This window comes from Micromys minutus (genome assembly GCF_963924665.1).
Source record: "Micromys minutus genome assembly, chromosome: 11".
NCBI lineage: Eukaryota > Metazoa > Chordata > Mammalia > Rodentia > Muridae > Micromys > Micromys minutus.
Window position 1 is genome coordinate 7,455,883 of NC_137980.1, and position 25,675 is coordinate 7,481,557.

Sequence of the window (25,675 nt, forward strand, 5' to 3'; positions counted from 1 at the left end):
TAACTGCTAGCCAGTGTCAAGCATGTACTTTAATATACAGATCTAAGGTTGTTTTAGTCATAATTTTATATCAAAGATGATAGCGGCTTAAGCTATTTTTAATCTTTATAATGCTCAGAAATATAGATCATTCTATATGTATGAGTGCCCACACTTCGCTTCCAGTGATTGAATTCCCACTTGTTATTATGGACTGTTACAATCTAAACTGTAAATGTATTTTGATAACTTGCCTTTATTAACGATACTTAAAGCATTTATGGACCGAGACTGATTATATTGATTGCATTGCAAAGCTTCAAGAAATAATCATCAGGACATTTTAGTGTAATTAATGCTTTCATCTTTTTAAGATGCCTAAAATAGATTTCATAATTTCAGGTACTTGTAGCAAATATTACACTCTATTCACATAAATGTAAATGTCTTAAGTTATTTTAAAGTATGAAATATAAATGTTTATATTGCTAAATATTTAGGTTTTATACTTTAAACTTTCCAAGTGGTCATCCAGAATGGGAATCATTTAAAAAAAATGGTTCATAGAAATGCTTCACATGTTTCAACAATAAATTGATTAGCAGATAGAATTTACAATAGAAAAATTTAAGCAATCCGAGCAACTGTTGTTTCCACCAAGGAAATTTTTAAAATCTGTAATAATCCAGCATAAGTTGCTCACGCAGAGTGAGGTTACGGAACTTGTACTGAGGACTGACTGAGGTTGATGGGCATCAGTAGAAAACAAAACAAATCTGTGCCGCATCGCAGCAACAAAAGGAAGAAATCGCTTTTTAGTGGGCAAATGCTTTCAATAAGTTCTTCCTTGTACATACACATCACTGATGTAGAGCGTCCATGAGGCCTAGGGTCTCCATATTGAACAGCAGGTATCCGCCTATGAAGCCACATCCTGCCATATGGTGTCCAGGAGGCCTGCAGGTGCTGTAGCTCCAAAGGCTGCTCCGTTACTGAGCCTTTCTTTCTGGTTTGAGATTTTATTTATTTTTATGTGTATAGATGTTCTTGTTGCATACATACTTATGGACCACATGCATGCAGAGAGCTCAGAGGCCAGAAGAAGATACTGGATACTCTGAAAGTGGAGGTACAGTTAGAGCTGCTATGTGGCTACATGGGACTCAGCCAGGGTCCTCTAGAAGAGCAATCAGTGTTCTTCATCATTGAGCTAGGCCTCCAGCCTCTCATCCACACTCCTACCTTCTTCTGCAGGTGTGTACAAAAATCATTCCAGGCTTCATGCTGAATTTTCTTTATCATGACAAACAGCGCTCCCTGCAGTGGACCATAAGTTTCCAGCTCTAAAGACTCATGCTTCCCATAGCCAAAAGAAAAGAGAAATTCTCTGTACTGTAACTTTCTGATCTTTAAAGAGGACATGAGGCTGAACACCAGGGTCTTACAGGGTTCAGAGGGTTCACAGGCATAGAGCGACTCACCATATACAGCAAGGGTTAAGCTAGGCATCCTTAACAATTGACTTTTGCTAGGAAGTTTTAATAAATACATCTAAAACTACCAAAATAGTCAACTAAAGACATTAAAGACAAATTTACATTTCTTAATTTCATATTTCAAAGATTTAAAGCATACTTCTAATGGATTTTTTTTTTTTTTTTTTTTTTTAGTCTACTAAAACCAACTGACATCTTTAAAGATGGTACAATTGAATAGAAGATATACTTATGTCTGGATCTTTTCAAATTTTGAAATGTTGACTAAGGATAAGCAATTTCTTTTTTTGAGATTTAATTTTAGTCCCTATGTATTGCTGTTTGCTTGCATGAATTTCTGTGTACCACGTGCATATTTGTTATCTGTGGAGGCCAGACGAGGACATGGAAGCCTCTAGAACTGAAGGTATGGATGGCACTGAACCACCATGCAAACCTTGATCCTCTAGAAGAACAGCAAGAGACCAAAACAGCTGAGCCATCTTTCTAGGCCCAGTGATCAGCAAGTTCTTGAAAGAAATTTTTATTTCACCTCAGTGAAACATCAAACAAACCTTGCATGAGAGGGGTCAGCCTTGAAGTTTATTGACATAAAATTAAACAATTACATATGTATGAAGTAATATTAATGTATTTATCATAATGGATTTGAAATTGGAAGTGATGTATTAGCCTATCTAATAACCATCTTAGAATTTTTGCTGTGTGCACATGATCCCACTATGAACATATTTTTATCAAACAAGTCTTGAAGTCTTTCCTGGGCACACAGTAGGTATTTTCAATAAGATGCACAAGAGGGAAAAAAATCATGTGTGATGGCTTTGTGACCGTGAATCTTAAGCTTTAGACAGAACATGTGGATTGGTGAATACCTTTTAAAGTCAAGTTACTTGACCATAAACATATGGAAAGTCCTTTGTGTTTATCATGATCAGCTTGATAAAAAGTGTTTTATGGCAGTAAAAAAATTTGTGTCAGTCGCGAGAGTATCAGACTCCCGACGGCCCATATAAAACTTTATTTACAGTGACACTGAGACTCTCTGAGGCAAGTCTCTCTCACCGGTATTGACACAGTGAGCAGGACTTTTATCCCCAGTGATGCCAACATTCTGTCAACCTTGCGTTTGTCATCAGCCCATGCCTTTCATCTGCGCATGGATGCTCCTTTCATGTCTAAAAGCACACATGCCCTAGTCCTAGATGACCATCCAACAGCAGCACCTATCCATACTGTGTGGATAGATGGACGCGTCTTCTGCATTAGACGGAGCTTTTCATTCACTTAAAGTCACTCTGTGCTCCACGTGGTAAGAGCTATTGCAATAGTAAAAAGCTGTACCCATGCTGTTAAATTTGTGACTTGTATAAACCCCTGGTTTGTATTATGGCAGATCTGGTTCACCGTGGAGGGTGTAAAGGGGTGACCGTGGCCAGCCTGAGCCAAACTTCCCTACCCTGCCTCTAAAAACAGAAGCTTGGCCACCAAACACAGATTACTGGCTTTAAATCAGTCAGATCATGTCAACCACCTCTTTCGTATTGAAGGCAAATTATTCTTCGTAAAAGTTTGATGCTTAAGGAATAAGAAGCTTTCCTGAGGTCTTCTATGTGGACTTCATTCAGTTGCACCACTGTGGGGTTCATAGTTGTCAATAATTCTAAATTTGTAAAATGGGGGTGATCTATAGGATAAGTTCTTGCCCACATACGTTGAAAGTGGAATTTCCTTAAGTCTAAGTTTTGTAATTTCAATAATAATTATTTGTATTCAAACCAAATTTGAAGAACTCTTTCCTAAGGCATGTGTGATCCAAACCTTTACCAAAAGAAGAAGAAGAAGAACACAGGGTGGATGTCCATGATTAGCAGAGTAGAAATGGTGATTTTATGTGAGCTATCAATGCTGTCATTCTGTCTAACCGGGGCTCTCAGAAGCCTGCTGAAGTTCTCACTGGAGGCCCTGAGAATGCTTTAGGCACATTTGTTTTAGAAATGATTTGCTAGATGAAAAAGGGGAAAACGGTAACGGGAAAGTTGGCATGGTGAACTGTTGCTGTGCTCAGCTCGCTTGATCTTTTCTTCTAAATATAGTTATTTTTGTATTTATATTTTATACTGTAATACATGCAACACATTACATAAATTAGCTTTATCACAAATACGCTCAAATTTGTAATAATAAAAGCACATACCTAAATTATAATTATTTTTGCATTCCCTGCCACACAGAATATCTGAAATTAGTAAAAAGTTTTAAAAATAGTAAAACACTATAAAACGCTAGCTCTAGATACTGCCTGGGCCGGCTGATGTACGCAGGGGCCCCTCATGATGACGTCCCTTCCCAGGTACCTCTAGTGCGGTTTTAATGAACGCAAGTGAAACAAAGAAGCTGAGCTCCAATATCAAACCGAGAGTGAAAGGTAGAGTGAAAGGTGCCAGCCTTCCAATATTTTTAATGAATCACTAATCTCAAGACCCAGGCCTAAGTTGGTATTTCAGGGCTGAAACTAGCTATTTAAAAAGTGATTTCCTTTACTAAGGTGTCAGATTATAACTTACTAGAATACCGTTTATTCTTTGGTGGAGTCATTTATTCCACTCAAATCTAAGCCCTGAAAAGGAGATGTGTTCATCTATTTTTACTCGAAGAATATAAATATGTCTGTTACACTCTAGTCAGTAAATGAATTCAGAAGCCAATATGCCTACATGCTCAGATTTCTTCTGTAAATGATGAATAATATTGATAAATGAAAATTACAAATCTGCAATAGAGCCTGAGTACTGAATTGTAAATCATTCTGTTACTAACTCTGCGTTCCAATGACATTTTCTAGATTAAAAAAAAAAATCACTCCCACATTTAAAAATGTTTTGTGCCTTTGCAGCAATGTAAGCAAGTGTTCATTTGAAGAAAAGTTCACAGTGCATTCACGTATAATTGCCTTTTTGGAATCAGAATGCCCTTTTCAAAAACAGTTCGTATCTTTAAAATACAGTATTTAAAATCTTCTTTTCTGCCGGACTACATACATTGCACGTTTATTAACACAGAAGAGTGGCAGACGGTTTAAAAAGACAGACCCCTCCGGTCACCTTGATTTGTCAGTGTGCATTGTGGAGTCTGCCATCATGCCTGAGAGACAAGGACGGCAGCTTTAACTCATGCGACTGACACACACCCAACATGGCCATTAATACAAGTTGTCAGTGACCTTGGTGGCGGCGCAAACAGTCTCCTTGGGGGGAAAAACTATATTTGAATGATACTTCTCGTGTGCTGAGGGCAAAGTGGGTGCTCCTAAGAACTTTACTGCTTAATCGTCCTCTTCACTTCTAACGCAAATATTTATAGTCATCCTCATACTTATTTCCTATTGGCTCTTGCCCTCTCAAACAACTGTCCATCTCGTGGGAAGCTGCCATTTGTCTTGGCTGGCACTCTCAAGAGTCAAGGCTAATTTCACTTTTATTATAGTTATGTGTCTGCAGCCAAATATCACTATTGCTCGTCAGAAGCAAAGTTCTGAAGACCAGGAAGCACAGACGCAGAGGACGTAAACTAGTAATTTGATATGATAAAGTAATTGTTATTATTATTAAAAATTTAGCTTTTACATGATAAAAATCCTCACACCAAGGGCTGGGAAGATGGGCCACCCAGTGAAGCACTATCCTTCACAATCCTGAGAACTCAGCACACATGTAAACTAGTCCTGGGATACGAATGCAGGCAGGCAGATCTTGGGTCTGCTGGACAATCAGAGTGGGCTCCACATTCACCTGTATATAGATAATACACATACACACACATCGTGACACCATCAACTATCACTACAGTATTTAAATGATGCAAAATGTATTTTTTCCCACAGCTTCTGAGCTATTGCAAACAAAACGTACAAGTTCGCTATTGCATAGTTTCTGTTTCAGATGAAATTTATCACATAGGCAGGGAACTGTGATGCATGAAATATTCAAACAATAACACACTCATTTTAAGTCATCTATAATATACAGCTGAGTAAGAAAGATCTACATTTTAAGGTTGATGTAAGTAAACAGACTGAGCAGGTGAGGGTTTCTTGCATACAGTTGTTTGTGAATCATATATCTGTGCCGGAAGCAATCAGCGGCTAAGAAGGGAGAATATTTCCTATCAGTTTGGTTCCATTTAAAAATGGCTTCTTCCTGAGTTATGGTAGTCGTCTAGAACTTCGAACCAGCTGTTGACAACCACACTTGCAGGTGTCACTGAACTGGAGAATAAGATAATTTTCACTCCAAACGTTGGCATGTTTTCCAAATTAATCAATTGGCACAATGGAAGCAGAGTTAGTAGACATGGGCGTGTTTTACTACTTCATGCGTCAGTGATGGTTCCAATTAGTAGGTCATTTCAAGTGAACCATGCAAATTATTTTTATAGAGAGTTCCCTCAAGAGTTATTTGTTAAGGCAGAGGATGAAGGGTATGAATAGATGTAGCTCTTGGTTATTGTCCTCTGTGAAGCCGGTCTGTATATGCAGAGATTCTTGCTACATTTAAATTGGTATGAAATACACTGAAAGTTGGAGACCTTTTATACCTGGATATTAACTGCATGCCTATGGTGATTAAAAGCCTATCACACTAGCTGGAGCGAACTTACAGGACTGTAACCCCAGCACTCAGCAGACAAAAGCAGGAGGAGGCCAGCTTGGTTTGCACGATGATTTTTAAGGCTGGCCTGAATTACGGAGCATGGCCCTGCCTTAAAGACAAAAGCCTAGGAGAAGACATTACCACCTATAACACTTTAACATCATAACTCTGGGAAAAGAGTCCCTGAATAGGCTATATTGGGTTAAGGAATTCCATTAAAAACACAGAAAAGGCTGCATTCTCTTGTATTTTTTTGAGTGTACGTGTTCTATTTAAAATACAAATAAGACAGGAGTTGAATCCAATTTCAAAAAAATGTCAAAAAGAAAACTAATTAGAGATCCTTCATCAATGGCAAATTAAGCTTGAAGCTTGCCTTTCAGATAGAAGTGCAGGTGATAGATTGACTTGAATTTTCTATCCTTCCCTTTTACCTGACAAGGACCTTTGATTCATAACTTTTAAGCACAACATTGTGCATTTTTTGATTCACAACAATACATATTCTTGTAACTTGCAGCAGCAGAGAAGAGGCTGGGGTCAGCCTCTGTCACAAGAGGCAGGTTTCCATGTTTCTTGTGGTGAGAAGTTGGACAGGCTGTATGTTTTCCTGTGCCTTTATTTACTCACTGTAAATATTCTAGGTACTATGAGATGACATTAGGAATTTACCCAGATATCACATCTAATAGAAGTAATAAAAAGCATTTCCCAAGGACATGCTCATGCAGTGTGAACAGTACAGCCATGGAGAGGGACAACTCTTTCACAGAAATAAACTGTCAAGCACAAATTAGGGGCAGGGAGATGCCAAATGGTTCCCTCCTTTGCTCTAATTTTAATCTGAACTTCGATTTCTTAGCATAATGGTCTGATGCTGAAAGACGTGGCTACTCGGCAACAGGTCATAAATCATGCTATCTTTACTTAGAAATTTACATATTTCCTAGTTATTATCTCATAACTGGAAATGGACTCTTAGAAAAAAAAAACATTAGATTCCCAAACCGGATTTCAGAATCATGAAAATCACAGCTTTTACGTAATGGCGTAACATGAATTTCTGCTTGATGATTGATTTTCTTGCAGCATGTCAACAGAATTCACGAATTAGACTTTGCTTTCTTGATTAGCTTAATTCTAAAATATAGGGGTTTTCCTTGGGGAAGAGAAGGTTGTTTTAAAAGTTAGATTGCATATGCATATGCAGTATTTGGAAAGGTAGTGAACCTGTTTGTGTTTGGCTTTGTGGGCACAGAAGAAAGTTAAAGACTTAGAATACTAGGAAACCGCAAATGGCCAATGGAAGAAGAAATTCAAATGGGAATCCTGTTCATGTTGTAAGTTCACAGATATACACATGTGGGCGCATGCATGAATTCACACACACACACTCACACACACACACACACAGAGAGAGAGAGAGAGAGAGAGAGAGAGAGAGAGAGAGAGAGAGAGAGAGAGAAAGAGAGAGAGAGAGAGAGAACAAATGAGATATTTTGAAAAATATCGCATACAGATTTTAATAAGTTGAGGTTAGAGCTACATGAGGTAGACAGTATCTCCACAACACCATGTATGTTGGGAGCCTGTGAAATGCTGGTAGGCTCTGTCTCCATCTCCCTTCCTCCGGGCAGGGAAAGTGAAGGCCATTGTGGTCTATGGAAGCATCGTAGTGCACTCTGGTACAGATACTTCACTGTAAAAACTATGCACATCAACAATTTCAAGAAATTTGTTTGGAAAAGGAAAGGAATCATTGATGATGCAAGAAATCTTGTCACTTAATTCCATACGGTTGTCTTAAAGAGTCCCGGAAATTTTGTCACTTGGTCCCATAGAGTTCACACCCTTGCGTTCTTAAATGTGCATAACCACAAGAGAAGAGAGGATTTTACTGATTTAAAAAGGTGAAAATATGTCAAGTAAACCTTGCTTACTGGATTCAGTTGAGATCCTAACTTGAAACGTCACCACTTTTCTGAAATGATTGCTAGCCTTTGGACTTGTATACAATACATGGAAATCTTTCCTAGACATCCAACATTCTGACAAACACCTAGCTACACAAATATTTTGTTTAATCTCACCATTTTATCCTCCGGAGAATTTTCCCAGCATATTTAATGAAAACTGAAATTGTGACAAAGGAATAGTCACTGTATTTCATACTTCTTTATTTACTGTAATTTCGTGGCTTGTTCTGTATTCATAAATTCTCAAGAAAGGATTTTTCTCATTGTGTATCTTTTACTTTATTTTTTATGTGACTGATGTCTGAAATTGCACTGTGTTGCAATCCACTGTCTTTTATTCCATGAGAGTCATTGATTACTAAACCTCAGCTGAATGTAACAGAAATATCTAAATATTACTGTTACAGATCACTCAGCTACCTGGCACCAGAAAACATGATCTCACATCATCTTTCTTCATGAATTAGTTTTTCTCCCTCTCAATGAATTTGAGACAAAAGTTTTCATTACCAAAGTTTTGTTTTGTCTTTATTAAACCTGGTGATTGTCCAAGGACTCATAATGTTTTGGGCTCCAAGCACAGGCACAAATTAAAGATGTGAAAAATTTAGCTACAGAAAAATTTTTTAAAAAAACTTCACCAGAAGAGACATCGCACAAATTATGAATATTGCTCAAGACACCCTTAGAAAAGTTAGTTTGGAACGTAAAGGGTGCCACAAGAGAGCAGAGGACACTACTGCTTGTATCAGAAGCTTTACAGAGCAGCAAGCTGTTGGGCTGTCAGGAGAGAAATCTCAATGGGGAGTGGAACTCAACAGAATTGCAAGAAAGGCAAGAATTAAAAAATCAATGTTTTAAGAAATGGTAAAGGATTAAATTCAGGTAACAAGAAGGGAAATGGAGATACACACACATACACATACAGACATACTCATGCATGTGTGCAGGTGTGTGCACATGTGTGTGTGTGTGTGTGTGTGTGTGTGTGTGTGTGTGTGTGTGTGTAACTTTCATCCCGGATACCAACATGGAGGAGAGGAGGGAGGATTCTCAAAGAGTGCAGAGACTGTGAATTAATTACGTGAGAGCAGAAACTTTTGCCATTTAAGTCGTTCACATATCAGAAAGAACAATCCCAGGAACAGCTATTGTTTTTAAAAATCACTGAATTAAGAGATGGATGAAGTGTTGCTGTGGCTTGTTTTGTTTTGTTTTGTTTTTACCTTTATTAATCAGTGTTAGGAATGTGTGTCTGTGGCCACATGAAATCTCACAAAAGTGTTAGAAGAGTTTAGAAGCAAATGACATTAAGAAGTGAAGGTCTCCTGGATGTCTTTTCCCCCTGACATAGTTCCTTAAGGTTAGCCTATTGCTGGAATTTTTGTTCTTTGTCCTATTGCAAGTCCACTTAAGGTACTGGCTTAAGAAATTTTTTAATAAAATCTGGTAGGTAACTAACATAGCATAGTGTACCTTAATTTTTGTCAACAGATTGCAAGATGACTCTGGGATCTATAGTCTGTAGCTCTCTTCTTTCCCATTCTTAATTCAGTCTGTGTGGTCTCATCCTATGGCACTCTCTGCATGAGCACAAACGAATTGTCATTTAGCAATAATAACTGGCCAGTGGGAAGATTCTTCTCCTTATTAATAATGAAGTATATAGAAATGATAATAGATATAATCTCAGCTCTCCATGAGTCTTAATTTTGTCCAGGATTGCAAACTCACCCATTAGTGTGAAAAATACCATCCCAAACATACACACTTTCATACTTTCAGGGCTAACACTAAGTACCAAAAGAATCTTCTATACAATTGAAGTGTTTGGAAAGATAGGAAGGGAGAAGCTGGGTGGCAAGAGAAAAGGCAGAAACTTAGAAGAAGGCAGACAAAACTGAGTGCTTTGAGTATGTGCGTGGGTGAGTGAGTTGGAGTGTTGAGACTTTTGCTGTGTAGCCTCAGCTGGCCTCAGACTTCATACCCCCACCCCCTGACACGCTGGAATTGCAAGCATGCACCACCACGCCCAGGTTAGACTTTTATTCTTTATGACTATGTATAGTTTGGGATTATAGAGCTAAAAGCAAGAATATAATTTGAAATGAAGAGCTTTGACAACATGGGGGGGGGGTTCCTGAAGTAAGAAAAGGATTACAAGAATACATGAAATTCAACCCAGGCGTTCAAGTGTAGGGAAGGAGGACCTGTCTGCCAAGTGCTGCTCTCAGTGCAGGGGGCAGAAAAGAGGAGTGAGCAAAGACAAGGTATTCTAGGAGGGATTAAGTGAGGGGAAGAATTTCCTGGCTCAGAGCTGTGAAATATCAAAATAGTTTACTGAGGAAGCTTGTGGCGCTCGTTTTCCGGAAGCTCTTAAAATAGGAGGGGCGGAATCCTTGTGAAATGATTTCTCTGTGGTATTACCTAAAGGTGGGAAAGATGACAGACTAAGTCCAGACATTACCAGTGTTGACCCAGAAGGCCAATGCTCATCCAGATTGAATAGAAATATAGATCTATGTGTTACCACTATGAAGAAAGAACCACCCTCCCCTCATAAATCTATGTGTTACCAGTATGAAGAAAGAACCACCCCCCCCGTCATAGATCTATATGTTACCATTATGAAGAAAGAACCACCACCCCCCCTCATTTTTTAAAGATTTTCTTGCTTGGTAAATTATTGTTTTATATAAAGATCAATTTTTAAACCATAGGAGGGTTGGGGGCTTGTCTTAAAATTCTCCATAGTGATTTAGGAAATCATGATATCAACTAATTTTTACAAGGGAATTCTTAAGTGTTGCTGTATTTGTTGTTTGTCTAGTTTATATAATCTTGAATTTTAGAATCCTTGGGGTTATGACCCATCAACTACTGTGTCACCCAATGACAATGTCCATTTTCCTGGTGCCTAATTTAACTAATTTGTCAATGTTTCCCCCTCTGAAACACCTATTTTTCTAAATACACCTATAGGCCAAAGACCCTGATATAAATATTGCAAGATTCCTTTTACTCTGAAGGCAATCGTTGCCACCTTGGCCATTCTTTCTGACCTAAAAATAGACATTTCTTGCTCATGGAAGCTCCCTTAGACTGCATGGAATAAACAGGTGGGCATTTTCATCTTTCAAGTGACATCTCACATTAAATTCGGCCTTGGGTATAATATAGCAGTAATACCTATAGAGTTTTTAATGGCCCTGACCCCACTTTTGTCTTTAATTAGTACAATATCATGTGTAAATATATGACTGAGTTTGTATATGTTTATACTATTACCACTTGTAGTGGTCTGCCTGGAAAAATAGTCTGACACATGCTGAAACTATACGAAATCTTGCTGCCTCCTTCTCTACAAGCCCTGATAACACAAGACTACATAGAATACCGTCTTCAGTGAACTTGTATAAAGCACCAAAGTGTGTGAAATTTCAATAACATAACTGCATCGCCCCCAGAAGTATGTTTTATTTTATTATACGTAGGCAGAGGCAAGCCTGGTCAACATAGTGAGTTTCAGGACAGTAGGGCAGCCAGGGATACACAGAGGAACCCTGATGTGAACACACACACACACACACACACACACATATTATATATGATGTGAACATATATATAATACATATATAGTATTATATATCTATATCTAACTATGAATGGCATATGTATTCCATATACTAACTGTTTTCAGTTAATATTTATATTAAGTATATTATTATAAAGCTAATATTCATACAATTACTACTAAAATAATGTTGTTGTAAAAGTGCTAAAAAACACATAATTAGACTCTGAACACTGAAACACATAGAATTCCCCCAAAATTAATAAAGGTATGAATTCTGAGGTAACAACTTGCAAACAGGAGAGTATTGTAGGGTGTAGCAGACAGGATGAAGGTAAGAAAACAAAAGATTTGTCCAGAAACTAAAACTTACTATCAGCCTACAGACTTCAACCCTCGTAGGAGACACACCAACCTCAGAATTTACACTGCTTTCGACTTTGTACCACATTAGGAACTTGAAAGGCACATGAGAAACCGAACTTAGCTTGGCTCGTGCGCCTGTACAGAAAGATATTTGAAGCTGCTGCCCAGATACCTGGTCTACAGCTTGTGGGAAGCAGAAGACACCTGAGCCCCAGAGAGGTCTGTCTCCCTGCGCTGCTACTGCAGCTTTGCCTGCAGTTCTTTGGGCTTTAGGAACAAATTGCATTCTTTGATTGTTAAGTATCTATTTATACTTTAGGCTTAAATGAGCAGCTATTTCCTATACCTGTCTCTAATGTGTGCTTCTTTTATAAAACTGGAAGAAAGGCTCCCCCATTCTTTTTGCATTTCTTCATACTACACTATCCTTGAACTTAGTAGATATTTGTGAGCCACTCACCCCTCAGAGGCTAGAAGCTTGCCTCTTCTGTAGAGAGTGTTATCAGAGGAAGAGAGTATTGTCAGAGGATCACCCACATACACTGGGAATGCTCTGTACTCTGAGATTCTGGACAGAGGAATTAGGCAGGACATGGAGCTAGAGGACAGCCACTTTTGGAATCCATGTTGGGAAGCATGTGTAAATTTGCAGAGATCTTGGGTACAGTCATGACTTTGCCTATACCTCTGAGGACCTTCTTTTCAATTCCAGATTAGAAAGAATCGGGCTGAAATAACAGCTCCTTTTAGTAATGTCTGCCCTCTGCTAACAGAATGTTTTCTACAGGGGAAAGCACTGTAATACATTCCGTTTAGCATTATCTGCCAAGGATGACTTGATCTATCCTTGAAAACAGCCCAGGACAGAATGTGTAGACATGCAGAGATAAGGAGCCTCCTGCCAGGCCTTGGGCTCCAGGAGCTGTCTCAGCTCAGCTCTGGCCCAGGCGCCTTTCCTCTGCAGTGAGCTTGCCTTACCTCGCCTGGGCATTATAGAGGAAGCATTTTGCTTGTCTGAGGACACCTCTATTCCTAGCTCTTTGACAGTTTCACTCCCCATATCCCCTCAGTTCTAAACATGTGCAAAAGGAGATAAAGAAAGGTGATGAAATGAAAAAAACCTGGAGTGGGGTTGCTACGATAGAGAGACTCCTTTGGCTCTCCTGTTTGGTTTGCAGTCATGACCTGGTTTTGGAAGACAATGTAGGTGAAACATAAAGGACATCTTGGTACTTAGGGAAGGGAGGAGAAAATGCACTGTAAAATATTGGTTAGCATTGAGGATAAAGTTAAATGTTTTAAGATTAAAATATCAAATATTTCGTGATGGGGACAAGAAAAAACACAGTTCTATGACTTAAATACTTCTAAGTTTGTGATTCTTCTTTAGAACCTTTAATCTTATGAATAAGTATTAATTTAGGCTACGCGGCAAATGGTATGAGGTACTTGAAACTTATGTTCATGAGATAAAAAAGAAGAAAGTGGCCTATTATAAAGGATCAAGCTTGTATAACTGCTTCTAAACACTGAGAGAGAGGGAAAAGTAAGATGTTTATTTTCTTTGACATTATATTGCAAAGGAAAATTTCATTTCTATCCCTTAAAAGTATGTAGTTCTTTTGGGGGGCATCTCTGTGTCGCAATGTTTAAAATGAAAGTGAATCACATTTCTTTTCCTCTAACTCCATACTCACCAAGACATAATCCTTCAATTTGTTTTTCCCCTATTAAAATGCTTCAGTTTTAAAAAGTAATTCAAATTGTCTTTCAATTTTCAGTTGGAAATTAATCTGTTTGGCTTTAGACTATGAACCACCTCCCATTAGATGGAGCACATATATACACATGAGTATTTCGAATACAGGAAGCACTGGGATTTTTAGGTATTGCTGAGATCTCAGTCAAAACTGTGGATTGCATCACTGTGAAGTCTTTAGAGATCGAGAGAGGGAACCAGCAGGGTAAATGATCGTGTTACACGAGTGATGTGTAAGAGTGTTTACACACCACCTGTGATCTGAATTTGGAGTAACCTTGTGTATATCAGCAGATGGCCATGGTGCTATCCACACTCACAAGTGGAAACAAACAACGTTCCTAGGAACAATTTCAGCCAGTTGACAGTATTTTTTATAAAATAACTGTATATTGAAGAAAAAAAGTATCATTGAACTCAGTTGAGGTCAATGTAGACGCCTTTGACGTCACAGTGTTTCGTGTATGCTTTCAGGGCATTTTCAAATTTATATTCCACCATGATAAAAAAGAAGTTTAAACAAAAAAAAAAATGTACTAAACCTAATTTTTTAAACAAATGAGCGTGGATTTATTTTACATAGCAGAATAAGTGTGTGATTATTTCCACTTTCCTGATGAGGATACCCAGGTTAGGAGACTGTGGTTGAACAGAGTTTGATGCACCTGAGACAGAAGAGCACAGGAGTGTCCAGTGTCAGCACACCTCTCTATGGGTGGTCTACATCTTCCTGTCTCCCAGAGTAGCACCACCTTATTAGGCTGTTGAGTGAATGCCCCGCCTCCTCTCGCCTGTAACAACTCACCCCCGGCCTGCTGTTCTATAGCATTTTCTCCAGAAAGGTTCACTGTCTAAATCGTCAAGAGTGTTTGAGCTTATGAACTGACACTTGTCACAAAAAGCGAATATAAGCACCACGGAACCCAGACCCTCTCTGTTGCATTTCCGGTGATGTCCCTGGCGCTGAGCTCTCTTGATTCATGCCTGTCGCTCTCTGTGACTAGCAATCAGACATTTTCCTGTATTTTTAAGCACCATGAGTTTGGCCCATGGTATGCCGTGCATGAAGACAATGAAGCTAGAATTTGATATTTTTTTGTATGTAATCCAAGCTCAAACATGGTTTAAAATGTGCTATCAGAATATACCTAATGTGGGGCAGAGATGAGCCGTCTCTAAATCGATTGACGGAGGCTGGAACTCCATCCTCCTGGAAAAGGCCTGTTGCACAATAATCTCATTTCTGAAGTTTGCTGGCGCCCTTGCTGACCCCCCTGCCCCCGACAAGCGTTCTGTAGTGTAAAGTCCCAGTGCTACACAGCCCTGGCATGTTTTGCAGTGTGGAGAGCCTGGTTGTCCTGGAGTTTCGCACAGATAAAGGAAGGATACAGTTCCGAGAGAAATGCTCTGACTACAAAGTGCATCCTGAAGGCCATTTAGCTCACAATGAAGGTCTGTGTTTTAAAATAGCTCTATAACAAATAACTACAGAGTGTTGGCGAGGGCTCCGACTATTTATAGAACTGAGTGAGGCGTGGTAAATACCGCCACAGTACCCAGTTCTCCCTTGCCACAACCCCAAACTTACAAGAAGCACTGTAATTATATTTTTCTACTTGGAAAAAAAAATCATAGTAGCCATTATCAGTTTAACCATACGGAAGCTTGGGCTGAGATTTCTTTTTTAAATGCATAGTTTTGAGTTTCAACAGCTGTGCTGAGTCTTTAATCATATATTATCTTTATGAAGCCTTTTTCTAACATATGTTAATTGGCTGTTTTCTGTGACAAATTATGAGCTCTTACTTTGATGAGGTTCAATTGCAATCATGTTGGAGAGGAGTACGTCAAGTTTCCACCCCTGCTGGCTCCTCAAACCACTACAAACATCCGCACGTCACTGTAGTGCTGACTAACGGCAGCATTGGGGCTGGCTGATTTTGCTACAGAATTTTTTTTTTCCACAGGATATTTTCAGATCCTTTGTACTAAATCTGTTGCAGGGTTTGCCCTTTTTAGCAGACACATGCTCTAAAATTAACATCAAATCTTATTGGAGATTACTATAATACAGTGAAGAGCATTTCATAATACAGCATTCCAGCGTCTGCTTTGCTTTACTGAGATTTCAGAACATTTATTCCACATTTTAAGTCAGTCCCTTGTAACTCTGACTAGTACTTTCTACATCATCAGGATGTTGCAGCGGGCATTTTGGACGTTCCTCTTTGAGGGAAGCAAGTTATCTGAGAGGACGATGAAGTAGAGAGTCAGCTGTTATAAAGAAATTGGACGTAAGAAAGTGCTTTTCTAGGTGTTGACAAATGTGTTGGAATGTTAAAAATTCTGTTGTTCCTATTAGTCTTTTTCTTCTTCAGTATTCCATTATCAGTCAAGCGATGAAAACAAGACATCAAGGTTAGCATCATATAAGATGTATAACATTCTTTCCAGTCCTCTGTCCCAATGTCAACTTTAATGTATGATTCAGAGGAGCAGAAATGTTCTAATCCATCTGTTCTAAGCGCTGTGACAGATAGCTTGTATCAAGTACCAGCAGATGATCAGTGATCACTATAATTCAAAGAGATACAAAAATGTGCTGTATTCGTCTATAATCATGGGGAGTTAGTCAAGGTAACTGATTGAGGCCTTCAGTTCTCATGTCAACCATCAGTAGTATTGGGACCCATTTCAGTGTTTTCTGCCTCACCATGTAAAGGGCTCTAGATGAACAGCAGTTCTCCAAGCCAAAGCCAAAGGTTGATTTCCATCTAGACATCAGGAGCTTAGATAAGATGAGCCAGATGTTAACAGAGCCAGACGTGACTAGGCACTGATCTCCTCAGGAGGCTGTTTTTAATCAGCTATTTCCCTGGGGGAATACACAGCCAATGAGCTCTAAATCCTGAGGCTACCTGCACTCAGAGGAAGGCCTGGGAATGCCAGCACAAGGCTTACACTGAGCGTACGTGAAAAGATTACAGCAGAAATTAAGGGGAGGAAAGGTTAACTTCAGAAGTGTTATTGCTTTAAAAAAAAAAGACAGAAGTAAGAATTAATACTTATAAATGATTACAAATAAGAACCAAAGCCAACGTCCAAATACAGATAAAAAACGAAAAGCCATTAATGGTTAATATTCGTTAGACTTGTAGAAAGGTGGGCATTATCTTGAGAATGTGTGTGGAGTGTCATCTTCAGTGTCTTTGTCATCTTTGCCATGACACCACGAGAGCTTGGCTTTGCAAGCCCTGTGTGGTTCTGCAACAGTGGGACGGCAAAGTCATTCCACACGCTCCTGTTTGGGCCAGCTTACACAAGGAAGTTTAGTTCCACTTGATAAGACACATACTTAATTGGCTTTAAGAAAAATAAACCAAGGTAAAGAACAATGTGTGAATGAAAGGGGACACTGTAAGGGAGCCCGTGAGCTGTGTGGCTTAATTGGGGCCAGTTGGGACCATTTAATGATTGCTGTCAGGAGATCAGATTTCACAGAAGACCACAGTGGGGTAGAGTTAAGCAAATTGTCACTGGGCATTTCAGATGAGCCAGACCCTAATTAGGTTGATTAGAACACTGTAGAGGAGATGAAGAGACCGAGAAAGATGATGAATCACTATATTCCACATGAGTAGTATAATATTTCCACAAATATCATCTGTGTTTTTTACAGGTCCTTTATGGAAGTTTGAAAACCCTGTAAACTTGAATAATTGTCTAAGGTTTAATCACAAATTTAAAAGAGGTGACATTCACTTTAAGTACCAGATGATTTACCAAGTATTTCTTACTTAATAAACAAGTAGAATATCCACTGAAGAACAGCATGACCTCCCTTTGTAAGGTCATCCTTAAGTGTTGAACAATTTGAGAAAATAAGTAATAGGAATAGCAAATTATTTTTAAGGACATCATTTGGATTGTTTAACATAAGGGAATATCATCTTCACTTAGAATATCTTGTTAACCATTGATGTCTGGTTATTTACTGGTGAGAGTACTCAGGTGGCTTAAAGTGCACTCACTGTTTTATTTACATATTCTAAAAGACCAACTTGGTTTTTTTCACGTCACACACACACACACACACACACACCAATAAATCTGACACATACAAAGTCACAAGAAGAAAACATTTATAGAATAGTTCCATTTTAAGCATTAAATATACTATACTGAAGACTGAGAAAAATCATTTTTAAAAGAACCTAACACCCTTTGGAATTTGATTTTTACCCTAAGAAGATGAAAATGTGTGTTAGCGACGTGTAGCACATTGAGCCGACCTTACTTTGGAAGCTGACAATTTAGTCTCTTTGCTGCTGGTGGAGTACAGTGCTTAACGTGCTTTGTTCAGTAACAGCAGCGAAAGAACTCCAGCCGCATGTGCTCATGAGTGGTTCCAGGCGGAACACAGACCCTAATGTGTCATGCTCCACAGTAGCTCTAGCTTTGTGCCTAATACAAACCAGCTTTGCCTTCATGGGAAACCTCACCACAGCCCTCACTGGCCCCAGCAAACGTGTGCTGGCGAGTGCTGTGTGTGTTTGGGAGAACAAAGACGTGACAGAAGCCTGTCTCACCTATGTAGCCTGTATGGAAAGACTGAAATCTGGCATGTCGTGGAGGAGTATGAGGCTTTTGACATATTTAGACCATTTGGAGTTTATTTTGGCTTGGAGAATGAAGGATGCCGTTTTAACTACAGTGGGGGAAAATGTCCAAGGCAGACTATGGGGAACTGTGACAGGGAATCTGTGCCTCCTTATGTTTGTCAAATTGTTGGTAATGCTGCACAGTTGTCTGGAGGTATGTTGCTCCTAAATTCTGCAGTTGTGTAAATACAGTGATTTATTTAAATGACAGCGGCAGGTAGACCCACTTATTCAATTAATTGCAAGGGTTTTCAAAATGAGCTCCATTTTAGCCTTATTATATTTCTGACATACATTTCATCTCCTCTTGTCCTTGGGGAAACTTACTAAAGTAGGACTAGAAACGCTCACATAGAGTTTCCAGCAGCTGTGGTCACTGGGAAATTGATGTATTTCCCTAGTTATTTCTATTCCTGCAGCCTGAAGTTCTTCTCTGGCTGACACTTAAGAGAAAGTCCTTAATTTGTATGGCATGTTTCCTCATCGAATGCTTGTTAACACTATAAGTGAGGTTCCCAGGTTGTATATACAGGCATGACATGACCTTGTCTACTGCTAACCTTACTCCATAACATAGTCATGAAAAGCAGCATGCGGTGGTGGGTAACCCACATTCCCGGCACCGTCATACACGCTACTCTTCCTGTAGAATCATACGGAACGAGGCTGTAACCAACCATCGTGCAAATGCAAGTGTGTTTGCGCTTTCAGGTAAACTGTAGCTGAGGCAGCAGTTACCTGAGACCCCCATTTCCTAATGCACAGACTCAGCTTTCACTTCCGCAAGGATTATTTTTACTCTACCTACAAGACAAGGTACACCACCATGATAAAGGATTAACCAAGGTTGCCAACTTGTTTCAGTGTAAGCAAAACATGAGAAAAAGTACTTAGCACTAAGTACTTAGAAATAGCTACTAAATACCTCAGATGAGAGATAAAAACATTGATAGAGAGTTCAATTAATCAACTGGTAACTATTAGTCCCCCTGTTCACCTGATGCCAGGATAGATCCCAGCTCTACAGACATGAGACATTTGATTGCCCACACCCTCCATGGTGAGTCTATAAAGGAGAGAGACTTGGTGCTTTGAGAGTTATCTAGGGGAAGTGCTCCTTAGGAAACTGCAACTGAGACAGAAGGAAGAAGCTAAGCGCAGAAGGGAGAGAGTATTCCAGACAGAAGGAATTGCATATGCAAATGCCCTGTGGTAGGAGGAACAATGGAGTAAGAATTGCTTTTAAGCATTTCTATTTGCTTTTTTTGCCTGTGTAACATTATGGTACTGAGGCTTGAAGGTAATTCAGGGTTCATCATATTGATACTAAATTCCATCAGTTGGGAAATGTCTGTCACCACTGGTGTTTATCTAGAGGAAGGGAATGGCCCTTTTATGGTCTTAAGATGAGCCTCAGCGATGTGGCTTTAAAACCAACTGCACTCTCTTGTGTAAAATCTATGATAAACTTAGAGGAAAATGGAGTGAGGTTTCAGGAACAGAGAAATATTTCCTATCACACAGTCAAACACTGCTAATGATAATAATTGGGTATTTTATTTGAAGCTCCTGAGGGAAAGCAGGTATCTCTGCCTGTTCTTTTTAACGAAGGCATCATTGCACGCCTCATAGGTCTTTCAAACAAACCATCAAGTAGAAAGTTTAATGTATCTAACAGCAGGTGATGAGCAAAGTATCCCTCGAAATGTAGTGAATCACTAAACCTCTTGAATTAGGGACAAACACAGGCTTCCAGAAACAGGACGTATGCCACTTTGGCCTCTTGTTACACAAGGGACTTTCGTTTATTTAATAACACTACTTCTTAGGTAATACTCTGTGCCTAATTTTCAGCCTTGAGTTTTACAAAACAAAGTTTTCTGAGGATACTCATGGTGATGTAGATGTGAGCCAGAGGAAACATTATTTGCCAATTTGAATAAAAGAAATAAAGAATTCTCTCCTTGTAGATTGACATTGTATATTCTAATGTTTTCACCTCATCGGGCTGTTTTTATTTAAGTGACTGTACTGTACTCATTGAAACAAAATACATGCCTTGCAAAGGTAATTTTAGCAGCAGAGAATTAATTTCTTCCCACACCTTTTAATGTGGCCTAGGAGTCTCACTCTACAATCAAAACATGTAACTGAAGGTTATGTTTAATTTCTAAATCAAAGTGTTGTGGGAAGATGATTGAAATTTGTGGGTGACTCAGACCCAGTTGCTATGTGGTTTTCTTCCTACAGAAACTTTAGGATCGACTTCCATTACCACGTGAGAGAAGCCAAGCATTGAGGACATAAAAATAGTTTCACCATCGACTGAAAGTTTGTGTTAGTTACTTCGATTTGTAATTGAATTTTATAAGTAACCCCGAGAGCCTCGATAACAAGAATTATTTTTTCACTGCTTGCTCGTTCCTGTGCAGTGAGGAATGAAACATGTAATCAATGCATATTACTTACAAACATTTATTTACTGCTGTCCTGATGAAGTTCTCTCCCAGAAGCTGTAATTCACTTGTCTTTGTACAGAACTCATAGTAGATAATAAGGGAGAGGTATCTTCACCCAAGTCAATTTTGATCTGTTTATTTTCTCCTATTTGTATCTAAAGGTAATCATAATAAAACATTAACCCAGAACCAGAATGTTTTTCCCCTCAGGCGTTTGGAAGACAGACATTAGAAATTGTGTGTTTCCCATCTGCCTTCACCCTCACTGTCCTTTATCTGAACCGGCGCACCAAGGCCTGTGTGGGGTGTGCTGCAGAACACACTCAGCCCGCTCTGCTCAGAGAAGGAAGTGGAGAGTTTTGGTTCCCATTTTACACTCGTGGAGCAGTTTAGGGAAGGAAGCACCTTTACACCTTTTATTGTTCGTGGTTGCTGACATCACATCCTTCCCTGGCCAGTCTGTGCGTGTTTCCTGCCATTCTGTCTTCTCTGTTACTGGGAGGGATTTGCTGAAGGGAAGGAGGGAGGAAGAGGGCAAGAAAGAGTGGGAGGAGGGGGAGGGGTGTGTCAATCAAACTAGCTTGTTTGTAAATGAGGGAGTCTGCAGAAGAACTGTCTAGAAGGTATTCTTCTCTGAGCATGTCTCAGAGCACTCTGCCTTCAAAGTCTGTCTGTCCACTTATGCCAAACTCAGAGGGAACAGAAGCCTGCCATACTGAAGTTCCCCTTTTAGTAAGCAGACTGACTTTACTTTTTTATTTAAGTTGGCAAAGGAAGAAAAAAGTGCAGACGACTGTAACTCCATACAGGGTTCTTTTTCTTTCCTTCTTGTTCAAAGTTTTGATTGTTTACATGTAGCTGTCATTTTCTAAGAATGGTTCCTTCATGTGCAAACACTAGTGTCCAGACGAAGCCTGTGGTCAATTATCCGTAATGAAAGTTCTCAGTGTGACTGAACTCTACTACATGTAGTTTAACTACTAATAATCTTTTTTCATATACCTGCAAAACCACCGAATAGTTTACTACAGTAATAATCTCTAGCCCTCCTGAAAAGAAATACTTGAAACAAACCTTACTATATAGCTTATGCATAAAAAATTAAGTTAATAAGTATTCATATCAAAATTAAGCAAAAGTTATGCACTGGTGCTGACCTTCCTAATTCTTCGAGTTTTTCCTGATGGCCGTGGAAGGTGAGGTCATCATTGCTCCGTTGCTATCTGGCTTCTGTGGACTTATTACCGATCTGCATTTTGTGAATGTTCCGAAAGCAACACTTCAGTAACTGAATTGAGCATTGTTTTTATGCAGAAAACAAAATAAAAGTAGAATTAGGTTTAAATTTCCGTCTCTCTCCACTACCTGGCCATACTTCAAAACAGACTATTGTCGATGGCATTTTTCTTCGATCACTTCATGTGTGCGCACATTTGCACATACAAGCATGCTAATAATACATTTGCATATGTGGTTCTAAAAAAGTTTTTCTCCTTGTGTTTTAAGGATTAAAAAGCACACACTTTCCTTGGCCTCTTCTAAACACAGTATCTGATTCCAAAGTTCAGATGCGGGCTGCTGGGGGAGAGACTCTCTTGCATTCAGTGGCCAGGAGCTTTTGGTCTCTAAGGATGCTCTCTTTCGGGGCCGTTTCCCTACTTGCTTTGTTACATGTATTTTGAATCCAAGTCTGTAGACAGTGACCTCCTCCCTGCTGAGCCACTCCTCTAATCTGTTCACCCTGACCTTCCACCTAAAGTGAGTAAGCGCTTAGGCAGGCATAGTCCGGTAAGCCGATAGTACCACCAGCCTCAGCTAAGAGAGAGGAAGAGGAGATACTCCCATATGCTTTGACTTGAGATCCAGGGATTGTTTTTTCTGTGATGGAGAATGCCTTCTTGTCCCACTGGGGTCTTGCACATGCAGGAGAAGTACCATTCTGGGCTGTTGCTTGCTTCTTGGGTAAGACTATAATAAAATAGTACAGAAAAGATTGCCAGTTGTGTGCTCTTTAAGACCATCTCTAAGACTAAATGCCTGGACTAGTTAACAGTGTTGAATACAAGATGTGCTGTGCTTTGCAAATTCTTTATCTTTGTGAGCTTGGTATCTTAGAGTGCTGTCTTTAGGTTGTGGGTGTTTAACATAGTATGTCGTTCATATATCTTAAAAACTTTGAGGCAGCTGCTGACATGGAAAACTGTGACTGAGGTGGTAATCTTTGACAAGCACGCCGTAGTCATGGTGTAGCTCACATGTGTGGGCGGCAAGGCCAAACCGAGCTGCCATTTAGGAGGACAGAGGGTAAAGGGGAGAGAATGGTCTTAGTGATCAAGCAATGCTTAATCCACCAGAACTAATTATATCATTATAGCCTCTGCAATTAGAAAATTACCTAAACTTTTATTTAAAAAAAATTTACTCAAGGCAACGAAGAATAAAGAAATTGAAAAGGCATCTGAGGATCAGACCAAGTATCTAACAGCCTCTTCTGTTCTGGGAACCTTGAACTATCGCCAAATAATCTATTAAGTAGTCAGGACAGTGGTTCAGCGTAACAGAATGCATGTGGGATTCTGAGCAGTGTGGAAAGTAGTTACATCCTCTGACATCAGAGGAGACAAAATAATTGAAGCCGCTGCTTGCAAATGAACCAAGCATGTGGATGCTTCCTACCTACTTAATATCTAAGTCATCAAAATTCACTTCCGTTATGTCAAATATTTTTAGATATAATGTTAAACAGAGTAAAATATAGACTTTTAATATTCTTTGCTCTATGGGTTTGCCATGTAATTGATAATCATTATTTTAATTTTAATTCATGACCTAGAGCTCCCTGGTATATAATATCAAGGTTCTGTAATTTTGTGTCTGACTCCCTAAGGAGTTAAGATATGTCTCTTTTAAACATTTACATTTGGAGGGCTGTGGTCTATTATTGGAAAGTATATGATTACAAATGAGATGATAACTTTAGCTTTTGGCACCTCTAATTTCTGTTCACTGACCAGCATTCTTGAGGATGGTTTTAACAGACAGGGTAAGAGCTTCCTGGAGGGGAGACGCCTGAACATAAGCTGAGACGCACCATATTACTTCTCCTGTGTTCGAATAGCAGTGATCTTCTTAAAATAAGATTAAAGGCTTTACTTTTAAATTAGTTGACATTTACATATATCAAAGAGCACTTCCATAATCGTCCATCTTATTTGCATAACTAGGGGCGTTATCACCTCTGCTGTCAAAACACGAGATTGTTTCCCATTCAGAAATGAATTAGATGCCCTACTTAGCATACACAGGTATATAAAGGTTCATTAACTCTCTGATTTGGGTAATTTTTCATAACAGAAGGGTGAAAATTGTCACCTAATTTCATTAAAACATATTAAGAAGCTCTTTGCAGAAATACAGTTCATTTCAAGTGTTGGGGTTTGAAACATGGTTTTCATCATTTAAATGACTTCTTAAATTACTTATAAGGTTATTTTAATTAGCAAAGCAAACCACCCTGTGTGGTATGCTTCAGAGTGATGTGCCTTGTGCTTTGTAAAAAGAGTTATTTTTTATTAATATTATTGTTTGGCGAGGTTTAGCTTCCTGGTGTTGAACCTGGGAAAGCGCTGGCTGTGGAGGAATTGTTAACTTTTCCTTTTTGTCCAGCAGGAACGAATGCAGGGAGTTGGGAACTGAGCTGTGCAGGTGCTGAAGAAGGAAACTTGTTTGAAGGAAACAGGAAAGAGAAAGGCAAGGAAGGAAAAAATACATAATTTCAGGGACGAGAGAGAGAAGAAACACGGGGACTATGGGGAGAAAAAAGATTCAGATCACGAGGATTATGGATGAGCGTAACAGACAGGTGAGTGTGGGAGCATCCCTCTGTATCCTTTCCACGACTGTGTCCAAGGTCCTAAAGCCATGTCCAACTCTGCGAACTCAATGTGTTCAGTTTAACTGTTGATTTGCATCTCTTTGGAACAAAGCATGGAAGAGAACGTTGACTGTTAGAAATACGTTTTAAAGATTCGTGGTTGTACTTCTGGGCATATACCCCAGAGAAGCTCCAACATACAACAAAGACACATGCACCACAATGTTCATTGCAGCCCTATTTATAATAGCCAGAAGCTGAAAAGAACCCAGATGTCCTTCAGTAGATGAATGGATACAAAAATTGTGGTACTTTTACACAATGGAGTTACTACTCAGCCATCAGAAACAATGACTTAACCAAATTCTTAAGAAAATGGATGCATCTAGAGATTATCATCCTGAGTGAGGTAACCCAATCACAAAAGAACAGACATAATGTGCAGTCACTGATAATTGGATACTAACCTCAGAAAGCTCTGAACACCCCAGAAACAACTCACAGACTATATGAAGTTCAAGAAAAACAAAGGCCAAAAAAATGAAAAACCATTATGCTTAATCTTTACACACCAAGAAAACTTTGACTATTTCCAGGTTACATTTTGTTTTACATGTACTTTATGCTCATTGTAACTAGTAAGATTTTAATGCACACTATCAAACCTTTAAAAAAAATCAAGTACTGACAAAAAATGTAGTCATATACTTTTATGCAAAAATGATTTTTAAATTTCTACATTTATTTCTGTTTTTTAAGATAAAGTTGTTCAATTAAAAAATAAAATAAAAGGATATTTATTGAAGGGTAAAGTAAATAAACAAATAAATATATCACATTGATTCATTAAAAAAAAAAAAAAAAGGTTGTTCACTTTTC

General features: G+C 38.9%; 1 protein-coding gene across 10 annotated transcripts in view; it reads left to right on the forward strand.

Annotated features, from left to right (window-relative positions):
- MEF2C (myocyte enhancer factor 2C) overlaps positions 1 to 25,675 on the forward strand; it is a 160,626-nt gene that overhangs the window by 44,813 nt on the left and 90,138 nt on the right. For 9 of the 10 annotated variants that reach the window (XR_013975245.1, XM_080925307.1, XM_080925308.1 and 6 more), the window contains one exon: positions 24,592 to 24,784. Coding sequence is in view for 9 of the 10 variants with exons in the window: in XM_080925307.1 (XP_080781433.1) it covers positions 24,731 to 24,784 (54 nt within the window). In the remaining variant the exon portion in view is untranslated. Of the gene's footprint in view, positions 1 to 24,588; positions 24,785 to 25,675 lie in introns of all 10 variants that reach the window. The other variant, XM_080925309.1, reaches the window with a different exon arrangement.